Raw genomic sequence first — 26,598 nt, 5'->3', positions numbered from 1 at the left:
TAGTGACTTGCTATGAATATCTGAGCTTAAGATCAGTAACACGTCGTGCTGAGAAGTGTTTGAGGTCATTTCTGCCTCCTCAGTTTTTGGCCTAGCTTTGTGCACTCTTGAAAACCCATGTGTGGACACTCACACTTCCTTAAGGGATACTGGTGAAGGGCTGGAGAAATGGCTCAGAGGTTAAGAGCACTGACTGCTCTTCTAGAGATTCCAAGTTCAAGTCCCAGCACCCACTTGGCCAACTGCCATCAGAATCTCCATTTCCCAGGTGATACCAATGTCCTCATTTGGCCTCTGCAGGTACCACATGCACGTGGTGTACAGACAGACACACACACATGTGGGGAAAATAGCCATACATGTAAAATAAATATAAATTAAAATTTTGTTTTATTTATTATTAGTTTTTCAAGACAGGGTTTTTCTGTGTAGCCCTTGCTGTCCTGGAACTCACTCTGTAGACCAGGCTGGCCTCAAACTCAATAGAGATCCTCCTGCCTCTACTTCCTGAGTGCTGGGATCAAAGGTGTATGCTACCACCCACCCAGATGACAGACTGCTCACTGCCCCAAGACACCCACACTTGGGCATCAAAACTGGCTAATCTTTACCCAGTAAGAGTCTCAGCTGGGCGGTGGTAGCACAGCACTCCTGTAATCCCAGCACTCAGGAAGCAGAGGCAGGAGGATCTCTGTGAATTCGAGGCCAGCCTGGTCTACAAAGAGAGTCCCAGGACAGTCAAGGCTGTCTGGAAAAACAAAAAACAAACAAACAAAAAACGAGTGAAAGACTCATTCACTAAACCCCAGGAGCTGGGTGTAGTGGTACATGGCACATGACTTTAATCCCACACTTGGGAGGCAGAGGTGGGCAGAGCTGTCTCAAAACAAACCCCTACAGATTAGCCACAGACCCATGGGGATTCACATACAGAGAAGTCCTATATAGTGCAGCGGCTGACAGACCACTTTCCATGGTTGAGATGACAAGTATAAGGTTCGAATACCGAGTCTCTGAATTGTGAACTCCCAACTGCAGTCTAGTCTTTGGGTTTATAAGCATGCTTGTGGAGGCCAGAGAACCAGCTCAGCAGCTATCCACCTTGGTTTTTGAGGCAGGGTTTCAGATTAGGGGAGAATTCATCCAGTTTAAGCTGGCCGGCCAGCAAGCCCAGGGCTCTGCCTGTCTCTACTTTCCCAGTGTTGAAATTATAAGCACTCTATCAGTCCCAGACTAGCTCTTACTCATGAGCTCTGAGGATTGAACCCAGGGCCCTTATGCGTGTATCACAAGCACTTCTATAGTTCAAACTTGACAGGATAGTTCTGTGTAAAAGCCTAATGGTTCTTAGCAATGCCACTGACTAGGACCTGCCTCTTTCGACAGGGCCTATATAAACTAGTGTTCTGTGGCTTGTACCTCCAGAGTGATGACCTGTTGTCTGGCTAAGTCTTTCCCTGGGGATTTGTCCCTGGATCCCTGGTGCAGACACTCCATTGGGGCAAGTGTATATACAGCCGGGTATTCTTCTGAAGACCAACACTGGGGTGGGGATGATGTCCTGAAAAGGGCTTCTGAGCTGTCCAGTCAGGTGGAAGACAAGGAGCCATGTGCCGTGCTGGAGACAGTGGGTCAGGTGCATGCCTCTATACACATCCCTTTCCAGTCTTCCTTCCCTAGACCCATGAAAAGGAGAGAGAGCGCCTCCTCCTGCTAGCTTGAGATAATTTAAAACAGACTCTTGGGGGACCCTAGGATGACTGTGGCTTATAGTAAGTTTTGGTTTTACTCAACTACTGGGCAAGTCTCAATCAAACATTTCACTCTTAGGATAAGAATTTATACTGTATCAAGCTGATAATAGAAAAATAAATTAATTTAAAAAATTAAAATAAAAAAAAAATAAAACACTGTTATTCGTTCAAGTGGGAAGGGATTTTAAGAGAGCTGTACTTCATGTCACCATGGACCTCTTAAAAATTTCAAAATAATCTAGTTTTGTGTCTCAGCTTATTATACATTTTATTAATATTTTAATAATTTACTTTGTGTATGAGTGTTTGGGTACCATGTGCATGCCTGGCCTGGTGCTGGTGGAAGCCAGAATACATCAGATCCCCTGGAACTGGAGTTATAGGTAGTTGTGAGCCACCATGTGGATGCTGGGAATTAAACCCCAGTCCTTTGGAAGAATAGCTAATGTTATTAACCAATGAGCCATCTCTCCAGTCAGCCCCTAGTTTAAATAAAGTTTCTTAGTTGACAATATGCTAAAGGGAAGATATGCAAATGTTTTACAAATTAGAGATATGAGGTATGATTCATAAGTCCAAAAATGGTCTTTTTGCTTTGTTTTTTGAAACAGGATCTCATGTATTCCAGGCTAGTCTCTCTTTCTTGTTTTTTTTTTTTAATAAGATGAATAATTTTTTTAAAGATTTATTTATTTATTATGCATACAGCATGTATGACTGCAGGCCAGAAGAGGGCACCAGATCTCATTACAGATGGTTGTGAGCCACCATGTGATTGCTGGGAATTGAATTCAGGACCTCTGGAAGAGCAGTCAGTGCTCTTAACCTCTGAGCCATCTCTCCAGCCCCTTTCTTGTTGTTTTGAGACAAGGTCTCTCTCTGTAATCCTAGCTGTTCTGGAATAGGATACATAGACCAGGCTGGCCTCAAACTCAAGAGATCTGTATGCCTCTGCAGGGATTAAAGGAGTGCACCACCACACCTGGCTGGCTAGTCTTTTAAGTTAGTATTTAGCAGAGAATGACCTTAAACTTTTAAAATTAACACAGTCCACATGTGGATGTCAGAGGACAACTTGTGGTAGGTAATGGGTGCTCTTCTTCAACTGTGTGGATCCTGAGGACAAATCTCAGGCTGCCAGGATACGGCAAATGCCCTAACTCACTGAGTCTGTCACTGGTCCGACATTGAGTGCTTTGGGCCTCCTGCCTCCACTTCTCAAGTGCTGGGATTACAGGTTCTCATTATCAGTCCCAGTTTATACCAACCTGGGGCCTTATACATCCACCCATGCAAGCTATCAACAGGACTATATCCCCAACCCAAGTCCTAAAGTTTCATGTAAAACACGCTTTAGTCAGTGAAGGATGGTTAGATTTCAAACTGACTAATCTGTTTATAGATGTTACAAACTCTTTAGAGGGCTGTGGGAATGGAAAAGAAAGCTATGGAAAGACATCTTAAGATCCTCCCTTTTTAGGTGTATGGATGTCTGCCTCCATCCAGTGCCTGTACACCACTGTATTTGCATGCCTGCCTGGTTCCGAGAGCATCACATCCCCTAGAACTGGAGTTACAGATGGGTGTGAGCCACCAATGTGGGTGATGGGATCCGAACCTAGGTCTTCTGCAACAGCAGCATCAAGTGCTCTTAACTACTGAGCCATCTTTCTAGCCCCTGTCTTTTGTTGTTGTTGTTGTTCAAGACAAGGTCTCACCAAATAACTCTGGCTGTCTTAGAAATTCATTATGTAAACCAGGCTGGCCTTGAACTCACAGAATTATGTCTGCCTCTGCTGTGATAAAAGGTCTAAGCTACTACAACACCCAGCCCTGCCATAGATTCTCGACAATCACATATGTAAACAAACCCACAGGAAGTCAAGGACATCACCCCTAAGGAATCTGTATCATCTCTAAGTTACCTGGGATTTAAGAGAAAAGGCTCCAGATTAGTACCTGTAGGGACTGAGTTACAGTACCATGGATATGCACGTTCTTCCTGACTCTAGACTTCATCTCATCCACCTTCATTTGAAGACTCCACACTGAAGTAAGAACAATGGCAGCACAATGTCCACAGGTAACGTCTACATTTATTTTATACCAAAAAAGTTATGTGCAACAAATAAACATTCTTACATATTTACATCGGTTTTTATTTACCAGTTAGCAAAATGGTATCCTAAATCTCTGATAAAGAATATTTCTATCTATATTAAAGAGGGAATCTTCCCAGTGAACTCCTTTTTACATGAATGTTTACTCAGGAGCTTTCAAAGCATGAGTAATAGTTTAGATGGAACAGACTTCACAGGTCATATACACCTATTATTTAGGCCATGCTCAATACAGCTTCATAACATTTCACCTCTTCTGGGCCAATTAGTTTCAAAGGGGGGGGGGTAGGGGATGTTTGATCAAGTTGCCTGGGATCCTACTCTGCCCCTTTGATTGTAGGGTTGTTCTCACACATTAGGATTCATAAATGTGCTACCTAAAATGCTAAAAGGGGTAGAGGGGCAGGTTCACTGATGGATGCTGAAGGAAACCACGGGGGCGGTTCCTGGAAATGACAGTGGGGAGCTTTGCTGACATCTGACTTTTAAGGTAAAGCCACGCCCGTCAGTAGTCATTAGAATCAACTGCTAGTGTCAACTGTAGCTTAGGAAGTCATTGCTGAGCAGTTTTTGTGTTTTTAATTTTGCTTTTGAGACAAGGTCTCATATAGCCGAGGTTGGCCTTGAACTTCTGGTCCTCTTGCCTCCACCTCCCAAGTGCTGGGATTCTAGGTGTGTGCTACCATGCCTGGCTGCACTTTACCATAGTCTTTTGAAAATAATTATAAATAAAAACAAAAAAGCAGCAATATTAATTTATTGTCCTCTATCTTACCTCATAGGTAAAGGGTACTTTGTACCAAATGAAATACTTGTATATGTGCATGGGTGTTTCGCCTGCATGTATGTCTATGCACCATATGCATGCAGTGCCCTTGGAAGCCAGAAGAGGGCATCGGATCCCCTGAACTGGAGTTAGAGATGGTTGTTAAGCTGACATGTGGGTGATAGGAGCTGAACCCAGGTCCTCTCCAAGAGTGACGAGTGGGCTTTGTCTCTTTATATGAAAAAAGTCAATGTCTTTCAACATCCTTCCGTATAAGGAATTTGAACCACTCATTCTAGCACTTGGGAGGCTAAGGCAGGAGGAATGTCAACTTTGAAGCCAGCCTGGGCTATGTACTGAGTTCTAGGATAGCCTAGGCTACAGAATGAGATCATCTGTCTCTTTGAAAAAAAAAAAAAATACAGAAGAACAACAACAGAAGAGTTGAAGGAGAGGCTACATATATGAAGCAAAATAATTCCTGGAATGCAGCTAGTGCAACTTGTTAAACCTGAGTTGTTCCAGTTTACCCTCCCTGGTAGAAACCAGCTGTGGGGAAGGACCAAGGGAACTCGCACAGGCCGACCACAGTCCCTGGAGCACGCCTGGCCAGAACTTCTCTTCCCCCTTCAAATCTCATCACTACCAAGTGAAAGGCTTCACAGAATTACTGTAGGAGTCATTTCCCTCTAGTCTGCCCGTCCACAGTTACTGTTAGTCACACTTCAGTGCTTGTTGTTATTTTGTGGGTGGGCTTTTTGAGACATATATATTTATATTTATTTCATTATATAACCCTGGTTGGCCTGGAGCTCACTATCTAGACTAGACAGGCCTCCAACTCAGAGATCCACGTGCCCCTGCCTCCCAAGTGCTGGGATTCAAGGTGTGTGTCATCATGCCCAGCCAAACCCTGCTTCTTCAGTGTTTAAATATTCAGTCTGAAACAGTCATAACAATATTAGCAATTTTATAACACAGTATTTTTTCTCCCCCATTCTACCAGGTTTAATAGAATTTCCTCAGGGCAAAAACTACCAAATAAAACACAACAGGGTCACTTACTGAGAACATATATTTTAGCAAAAGCTTTTTTCTTTTCTTTCTTTTTTCTTTTAAAGACAGGATCTCGTGTAGCTAAGGCTGGTCTCCAATTTGCTATGTAGTCAAGGATGACCTTGAACTCCTGATCCTCCTCCTCCTACCTCCCAAGTGAGGGGACCACAGGCAAGTGTGAGCACAGACGCTCTTATTTCAGACAGCACCTGTTAACTCTCAGTGAGAAAGGGGTATTCACTCTATTGGGTCACAGGAATGTAATAAACAAAAAACCCATACAATCTATAATGGTGGTACTCCCAAGACTTAGGAAAGCAAAGGGAAGCTATGAAGGGTTTGGTGGATGGAATACTCTCACCTTTTCCTGGGTAAGTGTTGAAGACAGCTGTACTGTCAAGACAGGCTTTAACGCCGCTCTGCTGAGTGATACAAGATACAAAAGTTCATTTGGAATTGGGATCCAAGGGACTTGTTTAGCACACCCTTGATATGTAAGTAGCAGAAGTCTTGGCTATTAGCCATTTCCACTGCCTTGGGAGACCTGGACGAAGGGCTACGAGAAGACCTCACTGTACAGTTCTCTCACAAGGACTTGGTTCTCCTAAATACCATTCAGTACTTTCTAGAAGTTCTTTAACTACTTCAGACGACGACAACAACGCATACATAGTAAGACAGTCATGGAAATGTTCACATTTGTGGGGGAAACACAACCTTTGATGAAATCAGAATTAAGCTTTTTTTTTAAGAAACTGGTGAGAGAAAAAAGAAAGAAACTGGTTAGAACCTACTAAAAGGGCATTACAATTCCTACTTTATGCCTGCCCTGGGCCAGAGATCCTATGGTGCATATAAGTTGTGACTGACGGTCCTAAACCACTCAATGACTGCTGACCATACACGTTCTTTACAAAGCAAAGCCTGGTTCCTCCCTCCAAAAAGAAGGCAAATAAAAGCTCTCAGAATTTGCCATCTAGTTGCCTATTTTTAACATAATCATTAACCAAATCGTAAATCAGAACATTGCCACTACTTCTCAACCCAAGGAATAAAATGGCCACACAGCCCCTTCTGGTAGAAAGCAAATTCTCTGCTTTGTGGTAAGGAATGAAAGGAGGGATACTTCTGCCCCAGTTCAACACACAGAATGATTTGGTTTGAGATTGAAGACAGAAGGCACTTTGAACATCTCCTGTAAGATGCTAACCAGAGAAACACAGTAAACCATGCCATCGGGTTTATTCAGATCACCTCTGGGTTTCTTCTCACTGCTTCTGTGTGGCTACTGGAGTGGGACAAAGTTTCCATGTTTCACTTCCAAGTCTTTCTATGTGTTGTGTTTCTTCTGAGTCAGCAAACTGGTCCTCGTGTCAGCCCTAAGGTTTACAAATTCAATATGCAATTGTGAAACACTTACTGACAATCCTTAGTGCAAGAAGAAACGAGAAAGGAAACACCATGGACCGACCTCGGAGCACAGGCTTGTGCAGATTTCAGTCCTAATACTGTCGAGTTGACTGGCACCAGGATCAAGGGAACACATCTGTATTGAAAGGTCAGCTACTGGTTAAGAGGCTTTGCCCAAAAATGCCATAGTGGTTTATTTTCTCCAAAGACTACATCCATTTCCTACCATCAGTGTCCCAAGAGCCTTGGAATTACAGGTCTGGTCACATGACATCCTAAACTGTTAGGATCCATCCAGTTTTATGACTAGTCAAACTTGACTGGGATGTTCAGATCTCGCTTCTTCCTCTCAGAGTGGGAGGTGGAAGGGAACCAAGCACCCTACTGTTTCTGCTGTCAACCCTGCACCAGGACTGTCAGCACGTTTCCCAAGATGATCTGTTGCTGTCTACTTTCTCCACTACTTATCAGTCACGCTGAGCTGACAACTCTTCATTGCTACACTTCAACTAAACTGTACAGTAAGTTCTGCAGGGGTGGATCCAATGTTTCTACCTTTATTTACAAATATCACACGAATGGACTCTAATTGAATCTACAGATTTAAATCCATCAGCTAAAAACATATTACATATTGTAAACATGGCAATATTTAATACAGTATCTATTCTAAAATATTTTCATGTTCATGATCACATTTGTTATACCTGAAATTGAATTTATACACATTAAAGAATTACTAGCAATGGCTGCTCACTTTACGGTTGAGGACCGGGGGCTAGGGCTACATTTTATTATCTCAGAAACATCTTCAAGGTAAAGTTAAAGCTTGTCTTTGATTGGCTCGGTGTATCCTTTTTTGTATCCGGATTTAAAATGAAGATTGACACAGAAAATAGCTAGGGCCCCTTCTAATTTACAGTATTTTAAAAAATCAGTTTAAGATTCTCAGGGAAAGTGTCTGTTGTGAATTAAAAAAAAAAAAACTTGCAAATAAACTTAATGAAAGAAGTGTCTGAGACAGTTGGGTGGGAATCCGCCAGCCGTCAGTCTTCCTTAGGCTGCAGCTGTCGCTTCCAGGCCTCATTCAAGTAAACTAGTCGTTTGTAATTGATGATGAGGAGAATGAAGTTCAGCACGTATGTGGTGACGCAGATGATGCAAAACTCCTTCAGCACAAAGTACAGAATGTAGGCCAGGTACAAAGAGCCCACCACGGACACGATGGAGGAGGTCATGAGGACAAGGGCCGCAACTGCACTGGCCGTCATGCCTGCAAGAGAGAGACATGGCTGGGTCAGAACCTGGCCTGGACAGAAGCCTCTCAACTGACAAGTGACAGGCTGCAGCTAAAAGCAGTCGTAGATCAACACTGACCTTACCTTCTTGACTCTGAAAACAACCGCCCGTCTGTTTTCACACTAGTCAGGCTGAGTTTTACTCAATTCAGGGCGGGTTCAGAGCTGCCAGGTTTCTGACCTGTTACTATTTCACGAGGATGTGTGTGTGCACACAGCTATGCAAGCTTACAATCATTTTAAGCAAAGATGCTGACAGTCTCCTAATGTGCAGAGGAATGAGGGCTGAGCTTTCCTTCCAAGCCACACCTCCTGGGGTGAGACCCTCCCCTGGTGTTTCACTACAGGTTCCCTATCTGGGGAGAATGTTTTCATGGTTAGATCAAATTTACCAAAAACCCAAACCTGGTGATGCCCTCGCCAACACTGTGCTGAAGAGGAAAAAACAGAACAGAGTGTGGAAACACTTCAGGATGGCTAACTGGTGGCTAAGGCAACTACAGCAGGCCAGTAGCCACATGTGCAGCAAAACCGAGGAGGAAAACAGGCCGTCCCAGCCAGGTGTGGTGGCAACATGTCCGTAATCCAGCACTCTGGGGCTGAGGCAGAAGGACTAACAACTGAGCCTGTCTGGGTTACAGTAAGAGCCTGTACCAAGGTGGGGCAAAAGTAATCAGGTATTAGAAGCCAGGGCTTAGGACAAAAGTGTGTCTGGAGTCTTGACTGCCTTCACATGGACTGCTCTGTAATTCCCCAATGCCAGTGACACCAAGACTATATACACTCCTTTTCAAGGTCAAAAAAGGGCAGAGCTTCTTCAACCCTCTGCCTACCCAATGGCTAGAGGGCCAGCAAAGCCCAGACTGTGTTCAGTGTCCTCACCTAGCACTGCCCTCACCGTGCTACCCACCTATCTTGAAACTCTAAGCCTGAATAATGAGTGTTAACACCTTAACCTTCTCAGACAGTTGAAAACGATGCAAGAACCAGGCATGGTGAGCCACTCCATAATCCCAGCACCCAGCAGGCTAAGGTAGGTGATCGTCTATGCTTCTAAGGACAGCCAAGGCTATGAGTTCCAGCCTGGTCTGATATATGTAAATAAATAAATAAATAAATAAATATTTTGAGAAATGATACTGGTAGGCTAGAGATGAATCTCCATAATGTTCTCTTGTCATGTAGATGCACAAGGGTTCTAGATGCATGGGTTCAATCCCCAGCGCTGCAAGCAAAGAACCAGAAAAATAAAATAATATGTAAGCTATCTACTGTGTTTTTCTCCTCTCAGATTTCAGTAGAAGACAATACATGAGCTACCTCCTCAGTCTGTTGTGAGGATTAAGTGAGCTCAGCTAAAGCTGGACTATCTGAGCTACAGTAAGGTGCTCAGAGTGCCTTGGAAATGCTGCTACTGTATTAACGGTGGTATATGCAGGTGCTTGTGATTGGTGGGAAAACTGTGGACTTTATAATGGGCCATAACTCTAACAATAAAATATTTTATAGCTGTGAAAAAAAGAAAATAAAAACAATGTATTCACATAAAAAAAATAAAAAAGAGCCGGGTGGTGGTGGTGGTGGTGGTGGTGGTGGTGGTGGTGGTGGTAGTGCATGCCTTTAATCCCGGCAGGGGCAGGCAGATCTCTATGAGTTCAAGGCCAGCCTGTTCTACAAAGAGAGTTCCAGGAAGGCCAGGGCTGTTACATAGAGAAATCCTGTCTTGAAAAGCAAAATAAAACAAAACAAATAAACAAAAATCATATATAGATACAGATATAGATAATAAAAGGGGGAGAAAAGAAAGTAAGCTGTAGCACAGGGAACACAGCATTTACTTTTTGTGTTTTAAAAGACTAGACCATTTGTTTGTATTTTTTATATATGCAAAAACACCAGAACCACGAGCTGGTGGGGGATGGGGCAAAGAAGATAAAACAAACTGGAACTGAGGTGGGACTGCTTGTTTTTTTTTTAACATGTGAACTATGTTTAAAATGAACCATCATTTGAAATGATGACGGTCACACAGTCTACCGAGGGAATGAGGTGGCAAGCTCTGGATGTGTTAGCTGATTCAAAAGAACTGACATTACAAAAGCATGTGGAAACTAACAAGTCAGGAAATATGAGTGGAAATAATACACACGATGAAAGTATGCACATGAAATGGAACCAGCACATTAATATTATAAATGGAAACCTGTCTCACCTCGATTTCCCACATAAACATGGATGACTTTTTCCCTAAGCACTTTCCTATGAAGGGGAAGGAGCTGCTCCTGAGTTGGTGTTTGTACTTTAGAAATCCCACAGAACCAATACACTCGAGATGAACCTGCTCCCTCCAACCACGGAGTCCCTCACTATGCTTTCCATGCACATGCAAACATGATTACCCTAGACTTTAAGCTCCATTTTGCTTGTTCTTCTGGACAGCATCCTAATCTGTTTCCACTCACTTTTGCTTTAATGGCTACACAGAACTTTCCAATGTGGACCCGCCCTTGTTAGTTCAGCCGTTACTGACAGACAGCTGAACCCCCAGTGATAGCTCTGCTATCTTAAACTGCACTATCATCTCGTCTACACCTTCCTACTTCTGCAGGATAAGTATGCACATTCAGAATTGGGCAAACTTTTTAGAAAAAAATCATATTCCAAATGTGAATCACAGCAAGTCAACTGCAGACTTAACCAGTCACTGCACAGAAGAGCTGACAAACAATGAATAAAACATTAAAAGTTGAACCGCAAAGCACTAGACCCCAAGCATAACCACAAAACCAACATTTTAAAGGATAAAAGAATTATCACAAATAAGCTTAGTGGGCAGTAAAAGGACATTAAAATACAGTAAAATCACAAAGATGGCTACTGATACTTGATAACTAGAAAATCTGACAAAAAAAACCCCACACCCTTTTAAAATGAAGATTAGATGGAGACCAGACGACTGGAGGAGGGGACAACAATTTGGCAATAACTGTTAAAATCCATTAAATATTTTTTGACTGATTAACCTCATACCCGGAAATTTATTTCAGGAAAATAACTCAAGGGAGGCAGTACTTTAAAGAAAATGGATCCCCATGGCATTATTTAGTAAAAATGTGAAATTGAGATGTCCACAGACACTTAGGACAATGATATTGAAAAATATGAGGCCCTAAGACTTTTTTCTTAAAAGCAAAAGGCAGGGCTAGGGATGTAGCTCAATTATACAATTCTGGGTTCGATCCCAGCACCATGGGGGACAAACAAAAGACCCACAAGACAGGGAAACAGTAGATACATAAAAGCGATGAAGTTATAGCAGCTTCCTGCTACTGTTTACTTAATATGTGCTATTTTAAGATAGCCAGAGTCTATAACATAATTTTAAAAAACAAGCTTACAAGGAAGACTGGAGTAATAATTTCCATGGATGGGGCTGGGTTTCTGGACATCATGACACACTGCTAGCATGACTAAAGGTCCACTGATACCAAGGTCAGCACATCATAAAAAGCAGTGAATCACATTTTCACAGGACAAAAATGTGCTGCCCCCTAGTGGTGCTCTATGATCAGCACGTGCTTTTCACTATGAAGATACACTTTAGGGCGAAGACACAAGCACTGAATGGGGTAACAAGCTTATTTCTGTATCTCTGTATAAATACTTACCAAGTAATAACTGTAGTATATAAAATATAAGTCCAAAGACACTGTTTGGCTGGTTTAATACACCATCTTTTCCAAAAATGGAACCCAAAAGACCAAATCCTCGACCCCATCTGTAAAATAAGGAAAACCAGTAACCCTATATTTGAGATTCCCTAAATTTTAAAATGTAAAATTATTTGAGAATGTTATCCAATTCCAAAATCAACTACGTTGACAAAACGCTTAAATATCTTTTGTTCCAAGGGTGATTTACGCACGCACAGGGGAAGGAAGGCCGATCACTAAATTCCTGTATTGTGTCTGATTTAAAATGATGGTTTAATACAAACAACCCTAAAAGCTCTGTATTTCCATCTAAGACTCTCCACACCACTTTCTTTTTTTCCTGTAGGCAAAAGTTTCTTTACTGACAGTATTCAAGAGAAAGGCTCTCTTAATTCAAGTCACCCTCTCAGACCGTTCCAACTCGGTAATTCTTTGACATGTGGGCTGTTCTTGCTATCCAGTGTTTAACAAGATCCCTGGCCTCCACGCACTCCATTTCCCACTCTCAGCTGTGACCATTAACCAAAGCCTTCAGCCACTGCTAAGTGCCCCCAGATGAAAACTGGATGTGGTCCGTTCCACAGCTGTACTCAAAATCGACAGTGAGAATTGCTTACTGGAAATTTCACCAAGGTAAGCCTGAGGGATAGATACCCCGGGAACAGATCTTTGAATGCAGAGCAATACAGGAAACATAGGTCTCTTCTAGAATCCTGCTTCCAAAGTGAAAAACTGATACTTCACATTCCTCTATCTGTTTATTTAAAGTAACTTTAAAATTTGTATGTGACTTCATTTTCAGAAGCTCTTAAAAGTAACTTTTATTGAGTTTGTTCTTTGACAATTTTATATAAAAGTTCATTCTGTCCACCTTCTTTAATATCTTTCCCACCTCTATTACCCACCCTAGAATCCTTTTATTTAAAAAATTTATTATTAAAATCACAATTGAATAAGATAATACAAACAGACTAGCAACTGGATAAAAACCTTAAAAGACTTCAGCTTGAACTCAGAAGGACAGTCTTTCTGAATACAAAGAGGAAATAACCACAGAGTTTAGTGGGGTACACTAGAACCACCTCAACTTTGCTGTAAAGACAAACGTCTGAAAATGAGAATGAATGATCGAGTCACACTGATTTAAAAAAATTCATGCCCAAGCAAGAGAATAAAACCCCTTCACACTGATGTCAAAACAGTAACCACCCCAATCTTGGAACTGGGAACTGCCGAGGATTTTTATTGCATAGACTTACACATTTCAAACCACAAAGCCAGTCCTGTTACACGCATGTACTCTCTTCATTCATCAACTACTTACTGAGTAGTCAGGCACTGAAGGACAGCACCCAAGAGACAGCACTGCCCTCATGGGACTTACATTCTAGTTATGGCCACAAAAATAGAAATAAAAAATAAAACATTACCAAGTACATTACCTTCGGGATGGAACAAGCCTATTCAGATACACAGAAGAATGGGGGTGGAACATTCCAGGTCAGCACTTGGTAAAATGAAATCACCTAGTGGGGACTTGTCAAAATGCAGATTTTGCTTCAGTAGGCTGGCAGTGGGGCTAAGATTGCATTCAACAAAAGGAGCTGAGGCTGGGGTGCATGTCTGTAATTCCAGCACTCTGGAGGCTGAAGCAGAAGAATTATCATGAGTGTGAGGCTAACCTGAGCTACACAGTGAGTCCTAGGGCAGCCTGGGTTACAAAATAAGACCCTGTGTCAAAACAACAACAAAAATAATCAACTAGAAATAGACCTCCCATTGGACCCAGCTGTACCATTCCTAGTTCTTTATCAGAATGGCCCCAAGCTTGCACATCGATGTTTCCTGCATGTTGTGGATACTGAGTTCAACCCCTGAAACTCACATAAAAGTGGAAGGAGAGAACCGACTCCACAATGTTGTCCTCTGACTTCCACATGTGTGCCGTGGCCATCCACCACCATCCCTGTCCACATCTTCTATATATAATAATAATAAATTTTTTAAAAATGTAGGGCCAGTGAGATAGCTCAGGGAGTAAAGGCCTTTGTCACCAAGCCTGATAACCTGAGTTCAATTCTCAGGACTTACTATGATGGACAGAACCAACCCCACAAGTTGTCTTCTGACTGGTACACACACGCCATTAAAATGCACACACACACCCATTAGTAATCTTGTGTGAAGAACAGTCAAGGAGCCAGTATGGATAGAACATACTTGGAAAATAATTTAAAACATTTTTTTTTTAAGGTCTCACTGTGTAACCCTGACTATCCTGGAACTCATCATGTAAACCAAGCTGGCCTTGAACTCGAAGATTTGCCTCTGCCTCCTTAGTGCTGGGATTAAAGGCGTAAGATACCATGCTTGGCTTTATCCCAGTGTATATTATAAAAAGATTATTTTGAAATGGGTATGGAACTTAAGTAAAACATGTCTCTTCTGTATCCCAGAATCTAATCAATATTTATATGTATAACTCATCTATCATCTGGCTTAAAAGGGCTTATTGGGAAATGTTATCACTTATACTATTTTCCACAGAGAAAATATTTTACTGTTTAAAATAACCCCGAACTTTTAAATTATAACCTGTTTTTATGTTCAGGCTATCTGAGTATTATTTCTCCTGCAGTTGTACATAAAATGTTTTTACATTTAAAAAAAAAGGACAAATACTATAGAATTGTATTACATGAAATATATAGAATATACAAATTTATAGAGACGGAAAGATTAGATGTTATCTCAAGGCAGAGAAGAAAGGATTATAGAGCAATGATTTCCTAAGTACAGAATCTCTGTTTTGTGTGATGGAAAAACCCCACAAATGGACAGTAGTATCAGGACATAATATCATGAATGTAATAAATCAATTCAATTAATGAATATCATAATTATTGAGTGAAAAAAAAGAAATGGGTATGGTTGTATATCTCTATAATCTCAGGACTTGGGAGGCTGAGGCAGGAGGAGAATGAGAAATTGAGCTACAAAGCCATATTCTGTGTCCAAAAAAACAAAAGCAAAATCGTTCTAGAGGGCTGAAAGATGACTCAGCAGTTAAGAGCACACACTGCTCTTGAAGAGGACCTGAGTTCAGATCCCAGACCCATGTCTGGTGGCTCACAACTGTTTGTAACTAAAACTCTCTGGCCTCTTGAGTGTTGAACTAACATGAACACCTACACACACACACACACACACACACACACACACACACACACACACATACACACACACACACACACACACACACACACACACACACGGCCACACCCACTAAAATAAAAATAAGCTGGGGGCAGAAGAAATGGGTCAGTGGTTAGGAGTGCTGGCTGCTCTTCCAGAGGACCTGGTTTGTGTCCCAGTGAAACACAGCATCTCACAACTGTCTAGGGCTCCAGTCAGAGGATCTGACCCAACTCCCTCTTCTGGCCTCCTCAAACACCAGGCATACAGGTAGGCAAAATACCCATACACACAAAACTACATAAAATAAAAAAAATTTTAAATAAAATAAAAATGAGCCAGGAGTAATGATGCATGTCTTTAATCCTAGCACTCAGGAGGCAGAGGCAGGTAGATCTCTGTGAGTTTGAGGCCAGCCTGGTCTACATAGCAATCATGAAGACAGACAGAACTACAATAGGGAAACCTGTTTTAAAAAAAAAATAAGTAAATAAATAGATAAATAAAATATTTTAAAAATTTGTTTAAAAAGGCATTCTAAGCCGAGGAGTGGTGGTGCATGACTTCAATCCCAGCATTGGAAAGGCAAAGACAGGTGGATCTCTGTGAATTCGAGACCAGCCTGGTCTACAAAAGTTAGTTCCAAGACAGCCAGGACTGTTACACAGAGAAACCTTGTCTCCAAACACAAAACAAAACAAACAAACAAACAAAAATAAATAAATAAATAATAAAAATAAAAAGGCATGTTAGCCATGTTGGCCAAATGCTGAGATATGCTAGATCCAGGCTATTTGGAGGGTGCAGCTCCCAGAACTTGTGCACACACGGAACATACATGAAGTATGACACAAAGAAATGATGCAACACTGAGGATTTGACTTGAGCAGTTGGGAAGAGAAGCTGCTCAAGTCTTCTGAAGGCTATGATCAGAAACTGAGCTTTGGACCCAGGTTTATACTGCCTTTATGCATCTCCATAAGGTGACGGATAAGCAACGAGATATATGAACTTGCAGTGTAAGCTAGAGATAAATTTGGTGGCAGTCAGGATATGGGTGGAATTTTAGAGTCAGGAGATGATGACATCAACAACAACCTTTGATAAATTAATGGCATCAGAGATGGAAGGGTGAACATGTGGCTGAGGACTTTGGTGACTTATGCTTGTGTTTACACGAACCACAACTGTTCCTGTTTCAGTTGTCAATCCTGTGCCTTCAGATAGTCTCAGATGCTACAGTTCAGTAAAACACCACCCGGCCAACATTAACACTCTAAGTTTCCTCAACTAATTCCAGATTTGGTGGCTTTCCCTTTAACTGTCCTTGAAATGGAGGCCAGAGATGTCAAAATGTGGCTGAAGGGATGAGGAGATGGCTGATTTGGTAAAGTGTTGGCTATATAAGCAAGGAGATCCAAGTTCAAGCCCCAGAACTTATGTCAAATGTTAGGTGTGATGGCATCTGTAATCCCAGCCAGGGGATGGGGAACAGGCAAGTGAATACCTGGGATTTGCTGGCTAGCCAGCCTAGCCAGATCAGGATGTCCCCGACCAGTGAGAGACCTTGTCTATCCAGATGGCTCAGTGGGTCAAGGCCCTTACTGCCAAGCCTGACAACCTGAGTTCAATCTTCAAGACCCACATACATGGTGGATGGAGAGAAATGGTTACTGCAAGTTGTCCCCAACCTCCAAATAATTCTGTGGTGTGTATACAAAAACACATATAAATAAATAAAATAACTAAAAAATAATAATAAGGGAAAGGAAATCAAGGAAGTCATTCAACACTGACCTGCCTCCACATGCACTGGGTATGTGTACACACACACACACACACACACACATACACACACACACACACACACACACACACACAATCTGGCTGAGAAACATTCTGTGGACTCATCTGAGGTCATTCCACTCATTCCTATGGACTTTACCTTTTTTTCTTTAAGGTTTTGATACCAGATCTCGCATTCTATAACCTATACTGGCCTAGAACTATGTAGCTCAGGCTGGCCTAACGTGACAATCTTCCTGCCTCAGCCTCCCAAGCATGACTGCAGGTGTGAGCCACTATTCCTGGCTGAGTTTTACTCAGCCGTAACCACCAGAAAGCTGTCTTTGGACAACACTGTCTTGTTTTTTTGTTTGTTTGTTTTTGTTTTTTGAGACAGGGTTTCCATGTGTAGCTTTGTGCCTTTCCTGAAACTCACTCTGTAGCCCAGGCTGGCCTCGAACTCACAGAGATCCACCTGCCTCTGCCTCCCGAGTGCTGGGATTAAAGGCGTGCGCCACCACCGCCCGGCCTTGTTTGTTTTTCAAGACAGGGTTTCTCTGTGTAGCCCTGGCTGTCCTGGAACTCACTCTATAGACCAGGCTGGCCTCAAACTCAAAAGATTTACCTGCCTCTGCCTCCCGAGTACAGGAATTAAAGGCATGCACCACCACCACCCAGCTGCACTGTCTTTTACATACAACTGCTTCCTTGGAATTTAATGTTGGTATCATATCTTAACAACTACTAAAGGGAACATGCTTATGAATACTTCACTTGCTAAAGGAATGTTGCCAAAACACCTACAGCTATATATTTTTATGTTACACTTTAAAGGAGATTAATAACTGATGGAGAGAGACGGCTTTGCCCTCTCATTTTTAAAAAGAGGTCTAGCATCAACTAGTATCAACTCACTTAGGATAGCTTTGAACTAGTGGTAATCTCCTGCCTCAGCCACTCAAGTACTAGGACTACCGGCATGGTAGGTACCTCACCTAGCTTTAATATTTTCTTTTCAGGTAGCCAGTCGGCTAAGCATGGTGAAGCAAGCCTATAATACCAACACTCCAGAAGTGAGGCAGAGCATAAAGTCTAAGGTGAGTGTATAAGGTATATAAGGTTTGATTCTATGTTTTTACTGTCTTCATAAAAAGCAAAATTATAGTGCTAGAGGGAGAGAACCCAACTATAGTTTCCTCTAGGAGGCTTGTAGGCAGATTCCTGGGATTCCAGGCACACACCACCATGGCCCACCATTTGATCTTCTGAGACAGGTCTCTCAGGGACCCCTTACCTCTAACACTTGATGTGGGTCGAAGGATCTGAACTCAGCTCCTCACACTCGCACAGCAAGCCCGTTGCTCGCTAAGCTATCCCCAGGCCTACTGGAATTCTTGATGTAAAAATATAGGAAATAAAACAAATTGGGAGTAAAAGACCTCACCATGTACTTTTTGTTTGGTTTTTGAGACAGGGGCTCACTATGTAACCCTTGCTGGCCATAAACTCTTTATGTGGACTAGACTGGGTTCAAACTCAAGAGCTCTGCCTGCCTCTGCCTCCCAAGTGCTGGGATTAAAGCAGGGCATCACCACATGCAGCAGATTTATGTTTTTTAGCAATTGTATACGTTTTTCTTTTCTTTTTTCTTTTTAAAGACAGGATCTTGCTACGTAGCCTTGGCTAGCCCGGTACTTGTTATACTAATGGCAATCTTTCTTGCCTCAACCTCTTGAGTGGTAGGATTACAGGCATGTGCCATTATGCCCAACTTACTTTATAACTTAACACTAGTTAAGCTAGAAAAATAAAATCTACATATGGACAAACAAGCACTGGCATACTACACCAGCAAACCAAAGGAGGCTGGAAGAAGCATCCTAGCAATGAAGACCAAGAAGTGTCATCCTCAGAAAAATTCAGCCTCAGTGCCAAGACTGATGGCGGAAGGCTGACAATAGAGTGTGCTGCCTGCTGGGGCAGCAAAACTGAAATGTGTGTGTACATAGGGGGATAGGTCAATTGGTAAAGCGCTCGCTATGCAAGCAATCCCAGCACTGTCTCAAAAAATAAAGCGGATTGTGCCAGAACAGCCAAGGTTGTCATTGAGGCTGAATTTTTAAAAAGTCAGTTCTATCAGGTACAGTGGTAAGCACCATTTATTTATTTTTAATCTTTTGTTATTTTTATTTTATGTGTATTTGAGTATTTTGGTCTGTGTATCACGTACATGCAATGCCTGTGGAGGCCAGAAGAGGGCGTTGTATTCCTCAGAACTGGAGTTAGTCACCATGTGGTTGGTATTGGGAATTGAACTCAGGGTCTCTGGAAGAAAATTCAGTGCTCTTAACCACTGAGCCATCTCTCCATCGCGCGCGTGCGCGCGCGCACACACACACACACACACACACACACACACACACACACACACACACACACACACACACACACACACGTTTTTTTAATGGAAGGGCTAGGGACAGAACTCAGAGTGCTCAATTTCTGAGCTCCACTCCTAACTTTCTTTACCTAATACTATTTATTTATTTTTAATATTTATTTATTTTTCATGTAGTGTTCTACCTGTATGTGTCTCTGCTGGCCAGAAGATGGCACTAGACTCATTACAGGTGGTTGTGAGCCACCATATGGTTGCTGGGAATTGAACTCGGGTCCTCTGGAAGAGCAGTTAGTGCTCTTTAACCGCTGAGCCATTTCTCCAGCCCCCTAATACTCTTTAAAAGAATTGTGTTTTGAGGCTTTTTGGGGGTTTTTCTGGTGGGAGGAGGTTGGTTTTTTGAGACAGGGTTTCTCTTCTTGCCCTGGCTATCCTGGGTTCACTCTGTAGACCAGGCTGGCCTCAAATTCACAGAGATCTGCCATCCTCTACCTCCCTAGTGCTGAGATTAAAGGCCTGCACCACCACCACCCAGTGAGATCATAATACTTTCTTGTCAGTGGCAGACAAGTTTAAAGAGTGAAAACATCCTGTGCTCATTGCATGAGTTGGCTGTTTGAAACCTGGGGCTTATGCAGGGACGCTTGGCTCAGTCTGGGAGGAGGGGACTGGACTTGCCTGGACTGAGTCTACCAGGTTGATCTCAGTCCTGGGGGAGGCTTTGCCCTGGAGGACGTGGGAATGGGGGGTGGGCTGGGGGGAGGGGGAGGGGGGGCAAGAGGGGGGAGAACAAGGGAATCCGTGGCTGATATGTAGAACTGAATGGTATTGTAAAATTAAAAAAAAAAAAAAAAAAAAAAAAAGAGTGAAAACAGGGACCTTCACAATGGCTCAGCAAGTATTATGGCTGGTTTTAATGTCAACTGGCCAGAAATCATGAGCTGAGTAGGAAGCCTCTCCTGAGAGCTGTCCCAACGATAACAGTGCAGATCCAAAGGGAGTGGCTGAAGGTGATTGCTCACCTTTTGCTCGCTTGGCCTTCTCTCTTGCCAAGCAGTTGATCTGCCCTGTTGCTGCTGCTGATTCCTTCGCTGATACCAGAACCAGTATTTCCAGGCTTCCCTCGTGGGACTAAGGGCCAGTGGCTCTCCAGGAACCTTTCAGACTTCCCACACCAAACTGTAACTCCTCAGGCACCTAGCCTTGCGGACCAGGCAACCAGTGGGCTGTCAGCCTGAGGCATGAGACAGCTCCCGCAGGACTGCTCTGGGTGCTGAGTCATTCAACCTCAAAAATGAACAAGCCCAGTGTGGTGGTCCACGCTCCTAAGGCCAGCACTCAGGAGGTAGAGGCAGATGGATCTCTGTGAGTTGGAGGTCAGCCTGGAACAATGAGTTCCAGGACAGCCAGGGCTGTGTAGAGATCTGGTCTCAACAAAACAAAACAAAAAATCCTGAGCAACTAACAGGTTCTCAGCCTCTGGGGTGTGAGTCAATGGTTGTTTTAATGCAAGCTGACTTAAATTCTTAATATACACATATGTACATATGTAATATATATTCATCCCATTTAATCCAACAGTCCTCTAGAGAATCATAAATAAAACAAGTAAAGGCAACTGCCACCCATCCAGATAACTTGGGTTTGATTCCCAGGACACACAAGGTGGAAGAGAACTGACTACAGAAAGTTAAGACTTCTTCTGACCTCCACATGAATGCCATGGCACATGGTACCTCCTGACACACACCATACCCCCATATAAAATAAAAAGGTAAGGGAAAAAAATGTTTTTAAATTTTGAAAACAAAAGTTGGGAACTTCAAGGAGGAGAAAAAGCAGCTTTGAGAAATGCTTTTCATTGATTATCTTGGCCTTATAAACTTAACAAAAAATTCAAACTTGACTTTGCAACCAAATGAGACCTACTTAAAGAAAATATAACAGAACTAAATCTAATCCTTTCATGTAAAGTTATTTTAATTACTCAACATAAAATCTATGAATTGGCTACTATATAAAGATGAAGATGCACTGGAAGCTATATATTATTTCATTTTGTATAAAATTCAGCATGAATGCTCTGAACAGGATCAAACTGTTCAAGGTCTTTTCTAATCCTATAAACAGAACATTAGAACAGTGATTTTGTACTTTGGGGGATTCTTAATGCATTTCAAAGTCCAGGAGTCATCCAAGAGTGGTACCACTCTGAGGTAATCAGCCAGAGGACTATATGGGAACTTTTGGAGGGAGGAAAGGGAAGGGAGAAATGATATAATTATAGTTGCAAAAATAAACTATTTTTAAAAAGCTTTTAACTGTTGATTAGTATTTGTTAGTACAAAGTACTGCTCTCCTGTAGTTTTATTATTTCAACTGCAAAATAACTATGCATCTGACTCTATGTCCAGTTTCTATAATTCCTTATCCTGTTCTACTTAAGTATTGAAATGTCAGTTGATTAAACTATTTGAACTTGTATTTTGTATGTCTGATTTCATTGTTTTAGTGATACATTTTACAAACATATCAGTTCACAACGGATTGGAAATTAGTATTTGTGTATGGGTTTATGTGTGTCCACATTGAAAGGTGCACACACACATGCGCTTGTGTGTGTAGGTCAGAGGTCAATGTCAGATTTTACTCCTCAAAAGCTGTCCACCTTGCTTTTGCAGTCTCTCACTGATGTAAAATATTAGTTTAAATATGTTCCATTTGTTTATGCGGTGGTGCTGTGGGATGATCTGTATGGCAAATGTGTTGCTCTGACTGGTTAGTAAATAAAACACTGATTGGCCAGTAGTCAGGCAGGAGGAAGTATAGGCAGGACAAGGAGAAAAAGAATTTTGGGAAGTAGAAGGCTGAGTGAGAGACACTGCCAGCCATCACCATGACAAGCCGCATGTGAAGATGCTGGTAAGCCATGAGCCATGTGGCAAGGTATAGATTTATAGAAATGGGTTAATTTAAGATATGAGAACAGTTAGCAAGAAGCATGCCACGGCCATACAGTTTGTAAGCAATATAAGTCTCTGTGTTTACTTGGTTGGGTCTGAGCAGCTGTGGGACTGCAGGGTGAGAGAGATTTGTCCTGACTGTGGGCCAGGCAGGAAAACTCTAGTTACACGGTGGAACATTTGTTTAGTGATGCAAAGATGTGTTGCATCCTTTTATGTTGCATTTGTTTAACTCTGTGAAGCTGTGTTACTTTGCCTGTCTAAATCACCTGATTGGTCTAATAAAGTGCTGAATGGCCAATAGCAAGGCAGGAGAAAGGATAGGCGGAGCTGGCAGGCAGAGAGAATACATAGGAGGAAAAAAAGAGCAAAGAGGAAGAAGGAATGAGAAAAGGAGAAGGACATCAGGGGCCAGCCACCCAGCTACACAGCGAGTCATGGAGTAAGCAGTAAAATAAGATCAATAAAATAGAGAAAGATAAAAGCCCAGAGGCAAAAGGTAGATGGGATAATTTAATAAAACTTGCCTAGAAACAAACCAAGCTAAGGCCAGACATTCATAAGAAAGAGTAAGTCTTCAGTGTGTATTTATTTGAAAGCTGGGTGGTGGGCCCCCCAAATGAGCAAAGAACAAAAAGTAAAGAGTAAAAAACAACCAACTACATCTCACTAGAAACTGACACTGATTATGTTAGGCTGGCTAGTCAGAGAATCACAGGAATTCTCTGGTCTTTGACTTCCTAGCACTGAGATGACAAAGCTCACCACTACAGCAGCCTTTTTATGTGGGTGCTGGGGAACTGAACTCAGGAATTCACGCCTGCCTGACAACCACTACACCATCTGAGCCATCCCCAACCCCACCCAGCCTCTGCACTGGAAATTAAAATTTTTAATTAATTTTTTGTACATGAATGTTTTGCCTGTATGTATGTCTATGCACCACATGTGTGCCTGGTGCCAGAGAGGATCAGAAGAGGGTGCTGGATCCCCTAAAACTGCAGTTAGATGACTGTGAACCACAAGTGAGTGCTGGGAACTGGACCTGTGTCCTCTGCTCTTAACTGCTGAGCCATCTCTTCAGCCCCTGAATTGGGAATTTTACAAACTCTTCACCACTGGGAAAACTAGGCTAGCCTTAGAAAGTTACATGTCTTTAGCTTGGTCAGCAGATTAAATATGGATGAAATTCTGAATAAGTCTCTGTTGCTTTGAGATTCTATTAATACTTCAAGTAATTTAAAATTTTAATACTTAAAAGAAATTTGAAGCACACAGGAACATATTTTTAACCACGTCAATATTTACATGTGGAATAGTTCAGCTTTCACAACCAACAAATTAACAGATCTCATACACGGCTTTCCCTGTTTCCACAGCTACATAATAAAAGCCAGAACCAGGGCATGGTGGTTCCTGTTAATCTAGCATCCTGTCCAGAGATTGTTAAGAAGAGACTAGTAGAAAACTCTCTGAAACAACTGAAACCTTTTATGTGCATGTGGAGGCTAGAGGTTGATGTGAGTTGTCTTCCTCCACGCCTTCTCTACCTTTGTTTTTTGGAGACAGGGTCTTTTACTGAACCTGGAGCTCAGATTGGCTAGATTGGCTGACTAGCAAGTCCCAGGAATCCTTCCCAGGGCTGGGTTTACAGACATGCCTCACCCAGCCACTTCTGTAGCAAGCACTTTGCAAACGGAGCCACCTTCCCAATCCTCCCCTAAACAAAACCTAACTATGTCAGACTAACAAATAACAAACTGTCTTTAGAACTACTAGAATGTTCTGTTAAGCCTAGACTCCCCACAGTTTAAGTACATTTTAATGCAAACAACAATTAAACATCCAGCTCAAAGATCTGAGGATGGTTAGCCCAGCTAGCAGCAGTGAAAATATGAAATCTTCCAGCCGGGTGGTGGTGATGTTTTTTGTCTGTTATTTGTTTGTTTGTTTTTTAACTTTATTTTATGTGCATTGGTGTGAAGGTTATCAGATCCCCTGAAACAGTTGTGAGCTGCCATGTGGTTGCTGGGAATTGAAGCAGGGTTCTCTGGAAGAGCAGCCCATTACATTCTCTTAACTGCTGAGCCATCTCTCCTGCCCCAGTGGTGTAAGCCTTTAATCCCAGCACTGGGGAGGCAGAGGCAGGCAGCTTTCTGTGAGTTTGAGGCCAGCGTGGTATACAGAGTGAGTTCCAGAACAGCCAGGTCTACAAAGAGAAACCCTGTCTCAGATAGACAGACAGACAGACAGATAGATAGATAAATAAAAAATAACAAAATCTTTTTCTTATAGAGTAAGACAAAACAATAGTAGTGTTTATTTGGTGGCATTTGCAAGTAACTAAATGCCAGGAGGTCTACTGAGGCCTCTGCTGAGAGAGAAAGCAGGTCTACAGGCTCTTCCAAACTAACTACCAGGAAAAGGCCATCAGAAATATTGCCACTATGAGTAAGTTTTCAGGCATGAGGAAGGAAATCAAAAGCTGGCTTGAATGATGAATTTTATGTTTAAGGTAGGGAACATTGAGACCTCAGAAAGTCATCTACCTAGACTGAGGCTTAGGGTGGAGCTCTTCTCTGTTACTCCCACTCTCCTTCAAAGCATTTACTGTGAGTAAACACACCAGTTCAATTTTACACTCACACCTACATGGGAACTCTACTAAGCATAACCGGAGGTGTTGGGGTGTGAATATGAATGAGAATGTACTTAGTATCAAGTCTTCTACCTTACATTAAGCACTTCTTGGTAATCTTCCTCTCGGGAGTAGGAGGCTGAGGCAGGGCCTTGCTAGTCCAGTCAGGCTCAAACTCATAATGTAGTGCAAGTTGCCCTTAAACTCTCACAGCAGTCCTCCTGCTTCAGCCTCTCTATGGTTGGGATTACAAGTGTGTGCCACCCAATCCAGTTCTAATTTATTTTTACTCATGAATGAAAATTCCCTATTACCCCAAAACAAAATCCTAAATTTCCATTCTTTATAAAATTCCTTCTAGCTCCTTACCAGAAAAATTCAGGCTATGGGGCTGGAAAGATATAGTTAAGAGTATATTCTGAGCCGGGCAGTGGTGGCGCACGCCTTTATTCCCAGAACTCGGGAGGCAGAGCCAGGTGAATCTCTTGTGAGGCCAGCCTGGGCTACCAAGTGAGATCCAGGACAGGTGCCAAAACTACACAGAGAAACCCTGTCTGGAAAAATAAGAAAATAAAAATAAAAGAGTGCATACTGTTCTTGCAGAGGATCCAAGTTTGATTCCCAATACCCATGTCAGGTGGCTTACAACTGCCTATAACTGCAGTTTTAGGGGATCTGACACCTTCTTCTGGCCTCTGCAGGCACCAGGTATTCACATATATTTACACAGAAAAAACATTTATACTTGAAAATGTTTTAATAAATCTCAGAAAATAAAATGAATGATTTTAGGACATTTTCCTATCTGTAGATCATCATGAAGTGAGACAATAACTGAATAATCTGAGAAAAGAGTTTAGAGATGAAAGAATTTCAACTATGTCTATAGTCCTAGACATTTGGGAGGCTGAGGTGGGATCAGGGATTGAGCCAACAAATTCAAGGCCAGTTCAGGAAACACAAAGTGAAATAAATCTCTTTAAAAAACATCCGACATAAAAAGCAAATCTTGCCAGTTGGGCAGCAGTGGCACAGACCTTTAATCTCAGCACTCAGGAAGCAGAGGCAGGAAGGAGTTGGAGGCCAGCCTGGTCTCCAGAGTGAGTTCCAGGTTAGTCAGGGCTATGCAGAGAAACCCTGTCTTGAAAAGAAAAGGAGACAGCACATCTTGTGAAATTTAGAACGGCAATAGAATCACTAAAGAGCAGATAAAAACCTAAAGAAATGAATGCCCTGTGGTGGAGTGCTTGCTGGCTGGCTTCGTCTTGGTGTGGTCACCTCTCTGCTGAGCTTCTTGCAATCTGTGCATTTCTAATGTTCTTGGCATCACTTACACATGTTTGCATCTTCCTCTCACATTCTGTTGTTTTTTAAACTGTTGCCCCTAGTATAGTGACTGATGACTTATTAATATCTCCATTTTTTTTTACATTTTATTTCTGCTTAAATTGTTACATTTTCAAGTTCGCTGAGTTATAGGTGCCTCATCTGTGTGTATTTTT

General features: G+C 42.2%; 1 protein-coding gene across 3 annotated transcripts in view; it reads right to left on the bottom strand.

Moving 5' to 3' along the window:
* Positions 1–5,697: 5,697 nt before the first annotated feature.
* The window catches only part of Vkorc1l1 (vitamin K epoxide reductase complex subunit 1L1), a 45,411-nt gene continuing 24,510 nt past the window's right edge, over positions 5,698–26,598 (bottom strand). For 2 of the 3 annotated variants that reach the window (XM_006971358.3, XM_016002628.3), the window contains exons 2-3: positions 12,073–12,182; positions 5,698–8,379 (exon numbers count right to left, since the gene is read on the bottom strand). In XM_006971358.3, coding sequence (XP_006971420.1) covers positions 8,153–8,379; positions 12,073–12,182 — 337 coding nt within the window. In that variant the 3' untranslated portion in view covers positions 5,698–8,152. The remainder of the gene's footprint in view (positions 8,380–12,072; positions 12,183–26,598) is intronic. The other variant, XM_016002632.3, reaches the window with a different exon arrangement.

This window comes from Peromyscus maniculatus, chromosome 23 (assembly GCF_049852395.1).
Source record: "Peromyscus maniculatus bairdii isolate BWxNUB_F1_BW_parent chromosome 23, HU_Pman_BW_mat_3.1, whole genome shotgun sequence".
Taxonomy (NCBI): domain Eukaryota; kingdom Metazoa; phylum Chordata; class Mammalia; order Rodentia; family Cricetidae; genus Peromyscus; species Peromyscus maniculatus.
The sequence above is the reverse complement of the archived record's forward strand: the minus strand, read 5'-3'. Positions and strand labels throughout refer to the sequence as shown.